At 36.6% G+C, this 15,637-nt stretch overlaps 10 protein-coding genes across 10 annotated transcripts; 5 read left to right on the top strand and 5 right to left on the bottom strand.

Annotated features, from left to right (window-relative positions):
• Nucleotides 1-10: 10 nt before the first annotated feature.
• Nucleotides 11-2,737, bottom strand: C9374_005075 (uncharacterized protein; the record flags this gene model as incomplete). Its single annotated transcript, XM_044694785.1, has 1 exon — nt 11-2,737. One exon carries the CDS (start codon nt 2,735-2,737, stop codon nt 11-13), a length of 2,727 nt encoding a protein of 908 aa, XP_044548174.1.
• A 758-nt stretch (nt 2,738-3,495) lies between these two features.
• C9374_005074 (uncharacterized protein) lies at nt 3,496-3,834 on the top strand (the record flags this gene model as incomplete). Its single annotated transcript, XM_044694784.1, has 1 exon — nt 3,496-3,834. The coding sequence occupies one exon, from the start codon at nt 3,496-3,498 to the stop codon at nt 3,832-3,834; it is 339 nt and encodes a 112-aa protein (XP_044548173.1).
• A 173-nt stretch (nt 3,835-4,007) lies between these two features.
• On the bottom strand, nt 4,008-5,015 carry C9374_005073 (uncharacterized protein; the record flags this gene model as incomplete). Its single annotated transcript, XM_044694783.1, has 1 exon — nt 4,008-5,015. One exon carries the CDS (start codon nt 5,013-5,015, stop codon nt 4,008-4,010), a length of 1,008 nt encoding a protein of 335 aa, XP_044548172.1.
• A 54-nt stretch (nt 5,016-5,069) lies between these two features.
• C9374_005072 (uncharacterized protein) lies at nt 5,070-5,696 on the bottom strand (the record flags this gene model as incomplete). Its single annotated transcript, XM_044694782.1, has 1 exon — nt 5,070-5,696. One exon carries the CDS (start codon nt 5,694-5,696, stop codon nt 5,070-5,072), a length of 627 nt encoding a protein of 208 aa, XP_044548171.1.
• Nucleotides 5,697-6,250: 554 nt separating this feature from the next.
• On the top strand, nt 6,251-7,666 carry C9374_005071 (uncharacterized protein; the record flags this gene model as incomplete). Its single annotated transcript, XM_044694781.1, has 1 exon — nt 6,251-7,666. The coding sequence occupies one exon, from the start codon at nt 6,251-6,253 to the stop codon at nt 7,664-7,666; it is 1,416 nt and encodes a 471-aa protein (XP_044548170.1).
• Nucleotides 7,667-7,724: 58 nt separating this feature from the next.
• Nucleotides 7,725-8,641, top strand: C9374_005070 (uncharacterized protein; the record flags this gene model as incomplete). Its single annotated transcript, XM_044694780.1, has 2 exons — nt 7,725-7,860; nt 7,923-8,641. 2 exons carry the CDS (start codon nt 7,725-7,727, stop codon nt 8,639-8,641), a joined length of 855 nt encoding a protein of 284 aa, XP_044548169.1.
• Nucleotides 8,642-8,767: 126 nt separating this feature from the next.
• C9374_005069 (uncharacterized protein) lies at nt 8,768-10,120 on the bottom strand (the record flags this gene model as incomplete). The annotated part of the gene is made up of 2 exons (XM_044694778.1): nt 8,768-9,578; nt 9,621-10,120. 2 exons carry the CDS (start codon nt 10,118-10,120, stop codon nt 8,768-8,770), a joined length of 1,311 nt encoding a protein of 436 aa, XP_044548168.1.
• Nucleotides 10,121-10,378: 258 nt separating this feature from the next.
• C9374_005068 (uncharacterized protein) lies at nt 10,379-11,230 on the bottom strand (the record flags this gene model as incomplete). The annotated part of the gene is made up of 1 exon (XM_044694777.1): nt 10,379-11,230. One exon carries the CDS (start codon nt 11,228-11,230, stop codon nt 10,379-10,381), a length of 852 nt encoding a protein of 283 aa, XP_044548167.1.
• A 166-nt stretch (nt 11,231-11,396) lies between these two features.
• On the top strand, nt 11,397-12,665 carry C9374_005067 (uncharacterized protein; the record flags this gene model as incomplete). Its single annotated transcript, XM_044694776.1, has 1 exon — nt 11,397-12,665. One exon carries the CDS (start codon nt 11,397-11,399, stop codon nt 12,663-12,665), a length of 1,269 nt encoding a protein of 422 aa, XP_044548166.1.
• Nucleotides 12,666-14,078: 1,413 nt separating this feature from the next.
• Nucleotides 14,079-15,433, top strand: C9374_005066 (uncharacterized protein; the record flags this gene model as incomplete). Its single annotated transcript, XM_044694775.1, has 3 exons — nt 14,079-14,327; nt 14,489-14,609; nt 14,694-15,433. 3 exons carry the CDS (start codon nt 14,079-14,081, stop codon nt 15,431-15,433), a joined length of 1,110 nt encoding a protein of 369 aa, XP_044548165.1.
• Nucleotides 15,434-15,637: the final 204 nt, after the last annotated feature.

The raw sequence follows: 15,637 nt of genomic DNA, 5'->3' as shown, positions 1-15,637 counted from the left end.
AAAATAGTATTTACTGAGCAGAGATTAACACCTTTTTCTTGTTGGTAAAGATCCTTTCCTTTCCTTGCCCATCAGAAATTTTTACAAACAAAATAAAGGCAACCAACATGCTCTTCTTATTTGGAGGGAGTGGAGGTATTTGCAGGGCTTGACTGGAAAGTGAGTTGTTTTCCTTCATTCTTGTGAAGCCAAGAGACTTTTCAGAGAAGAAAACGATCGGCCTTCTAGGTAACGTTGTACCAACTACAATGCTTGAGCGTGCTACCAACTCTTTCTCGTTATTGTTTTGCACATTGAATTGAATTGTTTCACCAGGCTTAAATACAGGGATAGGCTTTTTCCCTTTTCCAACATTTACAATGTCCTTCTTTTGTGTAACATCTTTCTTTTCCAAACTGAAAATAATCATTTTCGGATCAAATTTAGAGATATCAACCTTAGTAGTCGTGATGAATTTGTCAATACTGAGTTTGGTCATGGCGTTAATTAGGCTTTCCTCACTAGTGCTGCTGTCGTCACCAAGTTTTTGCTGTACTTGGGCAGCCTTAGTAACTTGTCTGTTGTTCACATCAGCTGTATTGTTATTATTGATCTTAAGGGTTACTGTGGGTTTGAAATTGGAGAAAAAGGACGCATGAGATGGCTTTGCAAGTGGATTCTTTGACTCTTTTTTCTCGGAGGGTGGCTCGCTTTCGTCCTTCTTTTTCTTTCTTTTGAACATACCGGAAAGACCTCTCTTCTTTTCTTTCTCTTGAAGTTGGTCTGCTGCCTGAGCATTTTTCACATAATTTGCACCAAATGTCATTCTTGGTTGGCCACTTCCAACTAGAGTGTCGTTCGAATCCAAGACGGAAGGGGTTCTGGATTCACGATTTTCAACTGGAGAGCTCCAGGTGTCTTGGTCATTTCTATTTCTTTCAGAGGTCGACCTTGTTGGCACAGAAACGCTTTCATTCATACGAGTAACAGAGCTAGCAAACACTTGTTGTTGAGAATTGAAAGAGCGGCGATTGGAGGTAGTTGTTGATGTGACAGTGTTGTGAATAGAATTGCTAGCAGCATTGATTGGAGGAGGAGGAAGAGTAGTGCTTGACGAAGATTGGTACGATGGAGGAAGAGCTACACTGGATTGAGACAATGAAACAGCAGAAGAAGTGGTCTGAGAGCTGCTTGGCGAGGCTTTCAAATAAGAAGGAAGAGGAGGCAGCGGTTTGGCCAACCCAGAGCTCTTCAAAAGTACGTTGCTGTTGGTTATAGAAGCACAGTATGGTTGAGTTGGAACAGCCATTGCTTGGCTTGAATAACTCTCATCTTTGAGGTCTGAAGAAGGTGAAGGCTTGGTCAATTCGAACGTATTTTCATATGCAAGTTGATGATGATCCTCCCATTGGATTTCTTCTTCATCCTCGTACGAGGCACTTTCAGATTCAGATTCTTCGTCAAATAATTCTTGACTTGTTTCTCCTTCCCCACCACTTGACGATGGAGTAAAGTAAGAGTTGATCCCAGAGATTTCTCGGAATAAATCATCGTCATCAGTCATGAACATGTTTGGATCTGAATAATCTTCATTTGAGGTTTGATTTGCAAGAGCTTGTTCTTCTTGCATTAAAATTTCTAATAATTCTTGTACCTGTTGGTTGTCGTATTCTTGACCAAAATCCATTGTATTGTCATAATTATTGCTATAGGATGTCACATTTTGATAAGAGCTTCCGTTTGAGGATGAAGAAGAATAACTTGGAGTGGAATAGGGGCTTTGTGAATGTTGGTTGGGTGTCTGAATATATTGTTGTTGCTGTTGCATGAGGGCCATGTTATATTCAACGGTACCAGGTATCGAGCTGAGCTTAATATTCTTGTAAAGAGCTGTTGCAGTGCTATTTTTTCCATGATTAATAATGCCAAATGGAATACTTTCATACTTGTTTTGAAAAAAAGTATGAGTTTGTTGTTGTTGTTTTAACAGTGAAAAAACAACTCGGAAAATGGCACTTTCACCTCTTTTGTATCCCTGTTTCTCCTTGCTTGTGTTGAGCTTGGTACGAAACGTCATTGTAGTGAATTGATTTCCGTAAAATCCTAATTGTAAAGGAAGTTGTATGTATAACGATTTTCCATCAGTTTGAATTAATTGAGATATTGATTGTTGGTTTGTTTGATTGTAAATTACGAAAGCGTCGTAATCCTTGAAGAGATTGTTTGAAGCGGATGGAGTGTTAGAATTTGGGTCATTCGAAGAACATTGTACCCATTGACATGTTTGTGAAATATACTTTTCCAAAGTAATTTGCAATGCATACACAACAGTGGATAAGTAGACAGGTGGATGTGTCTGTGGATGAGTGTTGAGTATTGTTATTTGTGCATCCATAGGATTGGTCAATCGATAAAGTTGGATTTCACATTCAGGAGATGCCTTGGTGTGAAGTGAAAAGTTAACATTTTGAATATAAAAGTCCATGATATTTTGAATCGAGCTGGAGCTACTCATAGTGCTGTTTCCAGCAATGGTACCTGTAGGAGATGGAACTGAAGAGCTATGATAAGATGAGTTGGAAGGGGTACTAGAAAGAGGAGACGCCGACGTTGTGTAGTAGGAAGTGTCAGTCACATATCCCTGTGATAAAGACTGCGGACTTGGAGTTGTTGTGTTATGATTGTTGTATCCATGCATTTGTGGATTGAGCAGTCCTGTCGTGTAAGAGGAAGCCGTTGAAGGTGGTCGGGTTGCCATGACGATTCGGTAGTGGATACAGATAGGTTATAAGCTGAAATCACAAAAAATCAATGTTTGTCTCGGTTTCGATGAGAAAAATGATCACAGGTGTAATAAATAAATGATGATTGTATATATAATATGGTAATCACTATGATGAATTGATTGAAATCAACAAGTGAAGATGAGGTGTTGCGTGTGCCAAACCACAAAAAAATTTTTCAAAGAGAGATTCTGCCGAGGGATGTCAAGCCTTTTTTCTGAGTTGGTTGAAGGCTCTCGCCCGCTTTGGTCTTGCGATCGCTAACGTTCCGTTTTCCTTTTTTCCTTCTATTTTTACAGAGTGAAGGTTGTTGAAGAAATGAACGAGAGCTTGTTGGGTTTTCGAAAAGAGAAGGAGTTGAGAAAACTCAACACAGACCAGGTAAAGCTATTCTTCTTTTATTGAAACAATTCTCAAAATTTTATTGATTCCTGTTTTGTGAGAGTACTGTTCTGTGTTTAGTTTTTTGTTGGTTTTTGTTAGAAAGGAGACAAGAGTACTAGTTCCTCCTGAGGGATGGTCAGCAATTTGGGAGGAATTGAGAAAAATAAGGGATGTGATTTGCTGAACACCAATAATCGACAGTCACCAATGCACGAATGAAGAGATTTCGAAAAGTGCAACGACAACATCAACGGCTGACTTGAGGTGGCACTGTGACCGTTGTGATAAAAATAGCCAGCTTGTTCAAAACAGAATCAAGCAACGAATTGCAATTCACACACAAAAGAAAATGTCCACTCAAAAACAACATCACAACAGCAAATCAACCAACGATCAAGATTTTGAAGCCTATTTAAAGGCTCAGAAGCATCATTACGAACAACAAGATAAACTCTTAGATATCGCGTTCAATAAAGTTCAGAATATCAAAAGCATTGCTATTGATATCGGAAAAGAGCTTGACAGCCATAAAGAAATGTTGGATGATATGGATGAGGAGGTTCAAAAGCAAAAGCAAAAACTAAAAACCATGAATAGAAAGTTAGATAAATTGAATGGTGAATCATCAAGCACGGCACCTACTTCTAGTAGCTCCGGAGTGTTTTCTTTTTGGAAATGGTTTTGGTAACGTGCTTGGAATATAAATCTTGCAAGTAAATATGACTCTTTCCAAATCGTTCAAACCGCTCTAAAAACGATTGAATAACACAGCTTCGAGGAAATTTACGTGTTAACTCGTTGAAAATTTTGACCCGTTGCACTAAACCTTGAAAGGATTAGCCAGAGTAGCGCGCATGAAAATTATTTAAACTCAATTCCTTTCTTTTTAAAGAATTTCTCACAATCCCGCATGACTTCAAGTACCTCAAAAGCAAGTAAATTCCATGCGTCCAGAAAGTCATTGGTTAAAAGCCTTTCATATCTAAAACTTGACCCACATGTGGTACCAAACATTTGAAAAATGAAATATCTTCGTTTCTCAACAGGCTTGTTCATAAACACCGATTGAGGGTTTTCCACTTCTGAAATGTATTCCAATAGTGACATAAAACAACAAGTAGAAATAGTCTCGCAATATTCAGGGAAAAGTGCTTCTAGCCATTCAGTGTTAGTCACCTCTTGAATAGACTCAAATCCAATATCTAAGGTGACACAAGATGCGATTTGATAGGAAGAAGCAGTTTCGATAGAACTCGTAATATGTCCAAACGCATCCAAAAATGCAAATATCAAAAACATGTGTTCTGATGAAGCATATCCCAAGGATGGATGTGATAAAATTCCAAATAATGAAACCAGCTTGGTACTGATAGGAAGTGAAAATTCTGTGCATCCGAATTTGTCCAAGCAGTTCAAAATGTTATATTTTGAAGTGATATTAATCCTTTGAATGGCATCCTTAATAAGTTGAAGACGTTCTTTGTTGGCTTCGTTATGGAAAAGTTCTCGTTTTAATTTCCAAAAAATGTTTTTGTAATTTGAGAACAGTTTATCTGGAAAGGGAATAAATTCAATCCAATCAAAGCATAGTTGAAAAGTAGTTTGTTTTGAACAATATTTAGGTCCATCAATATTTGGATACAACAACGATTTTACCACACTTTTGGTTTCTTGAACATAATAATTACAAAAGTCGTCCGATGTTAAGAAATGATGCCATTGCCTGCATACATAACACAGACTTTCAAATAGAAAATTTGGAAACTGAAACGAAAATATTTCGAACAAGATATCTTGTGGCAGCTCCACACCAGGACACACAGTACTCTCTTCCTCCGAAGTTGCGTTGATGTCGTCGTCGTGTTTCATTTTTTGCGTCGAAGACTTGTAGTTTCTTCTTTATTTAATACCAAATCTCTGATTTCAATTTCTTGTACTACACTTGTCCAATGTTGGGCAATGTTGTGGCACCTTAAACACATTGGCATCCACACTTGCTTTTACATTAGTGCCTTCGGTTTCAACGATACTAAGATTATTGGCAACCATATAACTGCGGAATGGCAAACACTCATCTCCGCTCATGTGATCTCCCTGAACCAACCACTCATTCATAGAGTAGCCATTGCTCTTTCTCTCTTCAATTTTAAAGGCTTTCAAGTTCAAAATGTTTGCTTTTTGAACAATGGGAGTGTTTGGAACACACTTCTTGTCAATAATGAACTCACCCACATAACATGTGCATGTATTGTCCTTGACATGGTAATTGTAACTTGTTGAACCAAGTTTAAATCGAAGAGCCATATCTTTAAATGTTTGTCCGTAGGCAGTGTATTCGGATTCGATTCTGATTCTTTGATTGTCATAATCTTGGTAGGTGGCAGACTTTCCAGTCATGAAGACTGAACCATTCATGTTTTGAACAAAGGATGACTCCAAAGTAAAAGTCAATGGAAAGCAACACAGATTGTCTTGACCCAACAACGTAGAAGCAAATGATCTTCTTTGAAAGGGAGCCATCAAATCCCTTAACACACTGCTTGAAGTCATTGGAAAGGATTGTACAGCCTGCAGGGGTTCAGAACACACCATGATCATGGCGCATAATGCGACTAGTACACATGCAAAGAATGGAACAAAGCTAGTAGTGATCATTCTTGTGAATGTCAGTTTCTTGATTTTTTTTTATTTTCTAACCTTTACTATTGGAATTGTTTTTATCAAGATCCTATCCAACTTTTGCAATCCCCGCGTAGTTGAAATTTCGAAATCATTTTTTCAACTCCGTCCCTCATTGAAGAAGAGCCGAATCTCTCAATGCCAATCTATCAAACCTTGATGTTTTATATGAGCCTCAAACATTCTTGAATCATCACCTTCAACTGTTGTGACTGAGAAACTCTTTTTGAGATGGATATCATTTTTGGTAACAGGGTTTCAAACAACGAAGCGCGATCGTTTGGATGACATTTGGAATCCAACACCTTATATAAAAATAGCCAAACATCGAGATCTCGTCTTTTGCGTCCGAGTGTCAGTTGACCAACGGTTCAAATCGTCACTTGGAGCTACAACAATTACTTCTACCAGCAATAACTTGCACCATGAAATCATCTCTATTCTCCTACAACGCCATGAGGGAATGTACACTTCTTTCACCCTACATTTCGGAAGAAGCTAAAAACAATCTTCAAAAATACAAACCCTCCACTCAACAAGATTATTCTTTTATTTCCAAAATATTGAATCCGTATTGGAATTATGTTTCAAGTTTAATTCCAAATTATGTGGCTCCTAATACCATCACATTGGTAGGATTTATTGCCGTTGTAGTATCCTATGTCATGACTGTGACGGCCATCACTCTAAATTGGAATCACAAAAAAAGTGGAGAGATAACAAACGAGCAAGATGCATTACCTTCGTACATGTATTTAATTAATGCAGTGACATTATTTTGGTATCAAACGATGGATGCTATTGATGGAAAACAAGCTCGACGAACTGGAACTTCCTCTCCCTTAGGAGAACTCTTTGATCATGGATGTGACAGCATTAATTCTTTAATGCAAACAGTACTAGCTTTGGCACCCTTACAATTATTGAATGCTAGCGAAGATCCGTGGATTTCATTTGTGACACTTGTCTGTGTCACTTGGATGTTTTTCATTTCGATTTGGCAACAATTTTATACTTCTGTTTTGAGTTTTCAAAATTTTAGTGGTCCAACAGAAGGACAATTTGTGGTGATTTTTGTGAATATTTTAGCGTTCATATTTGGACCAAGATTGTTTAATGAGAACATGTTTAGTTTAATTTTCAATGATGTTTTTAGAGCTTCTATTGATGTCACTTCATCTCCTACTCTCTTTGCTTTAACACATTATCAATGGCTAAAATTGAAGTATCTGGTTATTACTGGAATTGTCCTTTCCACAGTTCCAAGCATCTTTGGTATAATATATTCAACGATCAAAACGCTGAATGAATCGAAAGACGTTGAAAAAGCAGAAAATGAAATTCGAAAAGATGTCAAGACCCCAGTTTGGAAGTCACTCTTTTCATATGGATTTTTCTCAGTTTTATTTCTTGTTTGGATGGGATTTTCAACGATTTATTCTTATAAGGAGAGTTTACTTCAATCTCATCTCTTGTTAATTTTATATATTTATGGAATGTATCATGCTTATATTGTGACAAGATTCATACTTGCTCGAGTGTGTGATTTAGGAATTCCAATGTTCATGAATATTCTCTACATTCTCGTATTAGCTTTTGGAAATTCTTTGTTGGCAGGATTTGATGGCAAAGACACACTTTTGGATGAATCTCTCTTTTTGATAGCACTTGCTGCAATCATAACCATCTCCTATGTGCACATGGCTTGTAATATTATCATGTCTTTGACTGAACATTTAGGAATTTATTGTTTTAGTGTTGAAAAGAGAAACCAGCACACTAACAGTACCAACAGCAACTCGGCAAGTATGATTTCCAACGATCATGCCAATTCTAAGTGAACTTTAACTGTCCTTATTGCCCGCACCATGAATAACTTTGGAATTAGCATTAAAAAAAATGTTTCAATCGTATCCACCCCACTCTTCGATCACAAGACTCGCAAAATGTAAAGATCAGGTATCGACATCGGGTCCATTAAAACAATGTCTAATCATTCATGGAGAGGAACCCTCTCACTTCTTTAAATGTATATGTGAGAAATTGGTTGGGTTTGTGTTGACTCCCGAACTTTATCCTTATCCATATTTCAACAAGTCTATGAGCCCTATGAAATAGATGACGAAGTGAATTTTCTATATTGTGTGGATAGTATTTTGGGGCAAGATTTGCATGATGTAGAACCTGATATTCTGTTATATTATGATTTAGTAGTATTTCCTTTGCATGCAGATTTGCGTAGTAACGAAAAATTTATTACCAAGTTGAAACAGTTAGCATCTGAAAAAAGAATTGCAATATTATTTTTGAGAGGAGTACATGTACCACTTGCATTGGGATATCTAGTGGATCCTCGCTATGCAGATTATGCAGATGGAGTGATACAATTTGATTTAACAGTATTCAACCAGCTTTGTGAAGGAAGCGAAATTCTCCCAAAATTGAGAGCAACCCATCAAGATGTATTTGTTGCGATTGCCGAACATCCAGAGCTACCAATCTCACTTAATGACCAATACATTTTTTGTGTTGATAAACCGTGGTTGATATATGAACCCTCCAAGTGGTATATTATCGCAAATTGTGAGGGAGACAGGCCTTGTTTTTTAATTCACAAAGAACAAAGAGTAATGTTCACTCCATGGTATGGCTTTAGTCATGGAGATTATTTTGCGCATGACCTTGTGAAATATTTCTGTAAATATTTACTGGGGGAGCATTTAGCGGAAAGAGAGAGCAAACTCAAAAGCAACCTTTTTTTAAAATTGGAAAATAGACAATTATTGGACGTGGTCATTGTTGTAGACGAAAGTTAATTAGCACATATGTGTTTTCTTTGAACCATGTCAGCACTGTCTACGATGCAATTTTGACTCTTGTTTGTTCCATAAACGACAGGTCAAAGATCAAAATTGGATTGACAAGCTAAATAGTAAAGAGAGTCAAACCTTTTGTTTTGTTTTGATTGCTGGAGGGTTGGTTATTTTCACTACGTTAACCAAATCGGCTATTCGTCTTTGATATTCCATCTCTTTTTTAGCCATTTCTTTTTTGAGTAACAAATTTTTTGTTTCCAAATCATGCACTTGGCTTTTCAGCTTTAGAATACTTCCCTCCATTACTTCTCGGTATCTCTCTCTCACAAAGTCTTTTGTAATGTTTTTTTCAATTTTGGGAGAAATATCATCTATTTGGTGTGCTTGCATTTGTTGTTTCTCATGCAATAGCCTCAGCTGTTTTTCGATTTTCCTTACTTTTTCAGTAAGTATTTGGTTGGAGCGCTTTAACTCTTCGATTTCTTGATCTTTTGCTATAAGCGGATTTTCTGGAGGTTGAATTGGTCTCTCTGTTTTTGAGTTTAATGTCATCGAAGCCTTGGCCAGCAGACAATTCTTAAATTTGTCACAAATTGTTAACCAATTTATCACAGAAAAGTAGGATTCTGTGAGAGGGAGCAAGTTAAATATTGATACACTTTGACTTGTGTCTTGCAAAAATCCTTTCAGATATGATGAAAGTTTACACTTATGGAACGGAATTGCGTGATGCTTTCTTTTCATTAATTCCAAACATTCTATCAGGTGTGTCATCCAATATGAAATTTCTGGTTTTTCTGGTTTCAAATTGGTGTTTCCAACAATTAAAATATTTAGTACTCCATTGTCGTTGTTGGAGCTGATATTTCCTACATTTAACCTTAGACGTATGATTAAATGATTATATGAAGTGTTGCCAACCTTAACAAACTTGGACCTATTACGATTGTTTGATGCATTGAGATATCAAAACACTTACATCCATTCATAATAAAGTTGAAGAGCCGTTTTCACATCGTCGATTTCAGTTTCAGAACATTGTACAATTTGTGGACATTTCTTTGTGTCATGTTTCAGTGTGACCGTATTATTTGTTGAGTTATCATAAATATTCTCATTTTCAATTGTGCAACTGGAAATAAATAATTTGCTTCCCTTAAAGGTGTTATCATTAGAAATAGCATCAAGAATAAGCTCTATCGTTCTAAAAAAGATTCCTGGTGAGTCTGGAAAACCTTCCAACGTAAATCGTCGACCTTCATCTCCGAATAATAGTAATGCCGAGTCTTCACCAAGAAATAGTTTCTCAACCAGAGGTACGACTTCTTTATCAAAAATCTCAAATTGAGAAGTTTCTACATTGTAAATATGATCACAACCAAAAGTCTTTCCGTGTGCTCTCACATTATGTTCATAAATTGTCAAGTGTTCCAAATCAGATGCTTCATAATAATAGTTAGGATCGTTAGAGTATTTCATGTGTTCATCGAGGTTATGTTTGTTTAGAATCGGCCGACCCATGTCATGATACAAGGTTGTTGGACACAACCGAAGCACCAATCTCATATTGAAAGGTAATTTTTTTTTTGAATCACAGCCTTAGGTTTGTAAAGTTTTGGCGCGTATTTTCTTATTCCAAAATTATCAGTTTCAAAAAACCTTTGATACTTAGCACCATGCTGATCCATTGATGGACTATATAGTACCAACTAACCAACCAACTCAACCATTGAGCACTCAACTCGGCATGCCCTCCATGAACCACAACACGAGTATTCCCATCCAAAAAGTAATGAACATGTATGGTTGAATTCTAATACTTGCTCCTCCTGTACACAACAATTTCAAATCATCTCCAAAATTTTTCCACACTCCACGATACGGTCTCTGAATTTCATTATTACTCGCCAAACATCTAAATTCTATGAGCTCTTTGGAATTACAACTCGTGTAATAATTTTCACACGAAGACATGCAGAGATTATAAATCTTGTTGCTGTCATCTCTGGTAGCATCACACAGAGGAAAATAATGTTGACAAATATATCTTCGAGCAGCATTGTAACATTGGTCACGTTGGAATAGACCTTGTTGATATTGAGTGTTGTAAAATGAAAGACGTGCTTGATGGTCATTCAAATAGAACTTTTCTTTGAGTGTAAAATTATGAGGAGTATTACTTGTCGTTGTGTGAATTTGTGAAACAACAGTAGAGTTTAAAGTGTCTGCAACAGTAAAGTTCGATGAAATACAAATACGGATAGAAGCATTCAGAGACATGTATTCCAACAAGGTCTCTGCACAAAAAGCAATACTTTCATTGAAAAATATCAAAGATGTTTCTACTTGTTGGTCGTTATGGTTCGTCATGGATGATGATGATTGATTTGTGAATTGAGAAAGAGAAATACACTCTCCGTAACACTCTGAATTGTAATAATTTCCTTCTTGTGAGTCAAGTTGACCAGTTGAAAATAAAAGAATGATGGAGCAATACAAGAGAACGAGTATGAATGATATTCTGAAATGAGGATGTGATGATGGGTTTGTTGTTTTCATGTGATGACGGTTGTCAGGTTCCGAAGCCATTTTTTTGAATCATACCCAACTCTATTTTGTTTTCAGCATGCTCAATGAAGTTTTTCATCCTCATGCATACACACAATATGTGTAGAAAAAGGATAACAACTATAAACATTGTAGTCAGATTCTTTATTGGCCAACCAAAAAACACTGTCATTACAACAACAAAAAAATGCCAGAACCACGCCACGAGACTTTGTCATACAATAACAGCGAATACCATCAGAAGGAACCATCGTCATTATCGGTAGTACTAGAGAATGACCATGCTTCTGAAAAACCAAATCCTCCTCCTCCACCAGTTTATCATGAAGATGATAATCATGATGATAGAAAATATCATGAGGATGGCGAATACAATGAGAACCTTGAAGGAGGATATGGCGCGGAGGACCATCAAGAGAATCCTGAGGGACCATATGATGAAAATAATGATAGGGGTGTAGGAGAAGAAGAAAGAAATACAATGGGTGATAAAACTAGTGATGAACAAAAAGATATTTCAAATGTAAAACCTAGTAATACTGCTGGCAGCGGATCAGGCTCAATTAACAAGCCAGGCACTGAAACCTCCTCCTATCAAGGAGGATATAGAGGCAGAGGAAGAGGCTCTTATCATCATAACAATAATAGAGGATATAGACATCACAACACTAGAGGCTACAGTAGAGGAAACTACAGCAATAGAGGAGGGTACAATAGATATAACAATTACAATAGTGGTGCTCGTTATAACAATTATCATCAACACAATAATTACCAACACTCTAATGATGGCGGAGATTACAAGAAACGATCCTATCAATCTTACTCTGGTGGTAACAATAGAGAATATTACAACGATGATCGTCCAACTGGGTCATACAACAACAATCAAAGTTCTTATCAATCATATGATAACAAGAGAAGAAGAGAAGATCATGATCAGATTCCACCCTCTCAAGAAAAACCCGCAGAGGCCAGAGGTGTAGCAGCGTTCTTACAAAAGTCTGAAAGCTCTTCACAACCAAGAGGAGATTATAGGAAACCTTCACACCAATATAATCAAGGAAGAGGCTATCAAAAAGTTTATAACAATAATCAGCAAGGATCTTATTATAATCGTCCTCATAATTCAGGATATCAAAAGAATCAATATCACAATGAACGTCCTTCATATAATAACAGCGGAGGTGAAGGTTATTACAGAAATTATGAGTCATCTGGATATTCTTCAAGTAACAATAATCCCACATCAAGATACGACAACAATTACAATGAATCAAGACCAGTATATAATGATTACTATCAAGCAAAATCAGAGACAAATCAATCTAGAAATCAAGAGAGATCACCAACTTATGAGTTGCCAATCGGATGGAAGCAATATTTTGACCAATCATCTGGAAAATATTATTATTACCATGAGCAAACAAAGAAGACACAATGGGAAAAGCCTTAATGTACTAAACATACGATATTGGATCATCGATTTGCATCATAATATAAATTATGCATAACTGTTTGATTTATGAATTTTAATTGGCAAACAACAAAACGTTGTTGTTATTGAACAACTGTGGATGATAATTTAATATTCAAAAAGTCTTCTTGAGAAAATCACAATTCTTGATGAATGCATGTTATATGCTGGTTGCTGAATGAGGAGTACACTCATCATTTCTTGCAATTCGGTTGAGCAGATTATGAGTGCTATCATCCCCACCAACATAAGAGCAATATCCAAACAAAATTTTAGTACTTATCGATAAGAATAGGATTTGGCTATGGGTAGCAAAGGCACAAACCTAAAACGCTCAACAACAACCTTGTTCAGTGCTAGTAGTGGATGATAATGTTGTAAATAGTGCAATCTTTTACACAACATTGACCTGTCCTTTACCTCAACAACACAAGTAAACCTTGATTCAACCTCTATGGCCTTCATGATCTGAATGCTGACAAATTCAAATTTTAGCTAAAAAGTTTCCAAATACGGATCCATCCAGTCAATTTAGCAGTAGGACATTACACCAGATAGACGTTGCATCCAGAGATTCGTCTCTCTTCTTCACAAGTGTACTCTTCCAAGTATTGATCGGTTTAGATGTTGCTGTTTGTTTCCTGTGAGTGTGGCAGAGTTAAAGCATTACTTGGAGAAGAATCAATTTGAGTTTCAATTTGGTGGATTTTTATTGGTTAAACTTTCCTCTTCAACTTGGTCAAGAATACCGAACATTGGTGTTTCGTTTGTGACCAAAAAAAATTCTGTGCACACGTCAGCTGCCAATTCCGTCGACAGCATTTTTGCATTCCAGCCTGTGACAAGAATGTAAGTAGCAAGTTATTGTTGAAGGCTAATCTTTGTGTGACGATGAACCTACAATTTGTGAATCCCATGATTCAATGACACGTCTGTTATTCATTCAATCATCATCATCATTGGTCACACGTGACGTATCATTTGTATTTCTAATAATTTTATTCACTCTGATGATAAATTTATATTTCACACACACATTGTGATGACAACATTTACTCTTCTCATTGTATATGCAACATGAATGTGTATGCGTGACGATGAACCACGCGGTCATTTGTTCACACACAAAAATATATACAACCATTTCACGCGCTTCTTTCATTCACACAATTCACTCTTGTGACCATGATTGATATAAATGGATTCATTCGAATGTGTCTCATCCTCAAATATTTCTGTGTACTTGTGTGAATGCCCAATGCCGCGCTTGTGTGAATCGTGTTGTTGTTGTTGTTGTGACACACTCACAAAAATGTGTTCATTGGTCTCATGTAACACAACCTTCCACCACTGCCACTGCCAACATGAAAGATTCAACAATTTTGAGAAAGGATGATTCATCCACAACATCATCAAGAGGCCTCAACAACTTTAACCACAACATCAACCTCTCCTTCCATACAGCAACCATCAGCTACAACAACATCATTAGAGAGTAATGATCCAAACGCAGTGGTTGGCTTGAATGGATTTACCATTCGAAAACCATTTCCATATAAGAATGCGCAAGGAGATATATTTTGCATTGTGTGTTGTTTACAGAAGGGAGAATTGGTGTTTCAACCAAAAGCTAATTTTAAGGTATGTTGTTGTTGTTGTTGTTGTTGTTGTTGTTGTAATTGTGAAATGAATGTGTGAATGTGTGAATGTGTGAATGTGTGAATGAACATGTGAACCTAAAATAACCGTGTACTGTACACACCACACACAAAAACCAATTGCATCATGACCAATCTGAAAAGATTTTTAGAGAAAGAGGAGCTGTCATTGCTGAGAACTCGGATCGATCCATTTTGGTAGAAAAGTTGTTTGGATTTAAGAATGTTTGTGGAGGTCGATTGTGTGACTCACATTATCGATACAGTAAGTATTGACATTATATTTCACACACCATTCCATGCTCACAATAATGTTCACACACCATTCATTTCACATACACTTGTTCAGTCATGAAATTTAAAAACAAGTACATTCCAAGTAGTGGTGACTCACCTACCAACACTTCTGCCAATAACGACGGTGGTGACACTCCTACCAACTCATCGAAACGAAAAAAGAGAAAGAGTGACAAGAAAGAAAGTGAAGAAACCTCTCTTGTCATTTCCACAAAAAAGAAAAAGAAACAAGTTTCCACACCTCACCAACATCACCTCGAAACAAGATCCTCCTCCACCACACCCTCTTCAGATTTACCAAGTTCATCCAATTTGTCCTTAGATTTTGACCATCAAGAGAGAGAACGAGATTTTGATTCTACTTGTTCCATGACCAAGACCATACCCTCTTCTTCATCTCATCCTTCTTCTTCAAATCATGAAGATAGTGATGACGATGACGATGACACGAGTAGTAATCATGAATGTGAATATTCAACAAAAGAACTTAAAAGAGAACAAAGATATGGAGCTAAAAGAAGATTTAACTTTTTAGTAAGACTTGTTGAAGAATTGGTTCAAGAAGAGAATATTCATGAGCAATATCGAATTCTTGTGGAACAACGAAAACAACAAAATAAGGTCAAGAAAATGATGACTCATAATATGAAACAATTTGAAGAAGAAAATCATTTCGATGAGAATTCTCATCAACATGAAGAACATGAGAGTCATAAACAAATGTCATCGTATGGAAGTCATCGAACCAATGATTCATTGGCAAGAGCATTTGTGACAGAATATCATCGATAATGGAAATTCTTCAAAATTTGTTTAACAAGACAACACCATCATAATAAAGGGAATTATCAATGCTCTCTGATTCATCAATGAAAACAGCATTCTGGAGGTTCTTATGAATTTCAAGACGACAAGAGGTGTTGACATTTGATTGATCAAATTTTCAAAAAAAAAAATTCTCATTGATCGCCACTCACTTCCCATTAATTTCACATC

Source organism: Naegleria lovaniensis (assembly GCF_003324165.1).
Source record: "Naegleria lovaniensis strain ATCC 30569 chromosome Unknown tig023, whole genome shotgun sequence".
Taxonomy (NCBI): Eukaryota; Heterolobosea; class Eutetramitea; order Acrasida; family Naegleriidae; genus Naegleria; species Naegleria lovaniensis.
The sequence above is the reverse complement of the archived record's forward strand: the minus strand, read 5'-3'. Positions and strand labels throughout refer to the sequence as shown.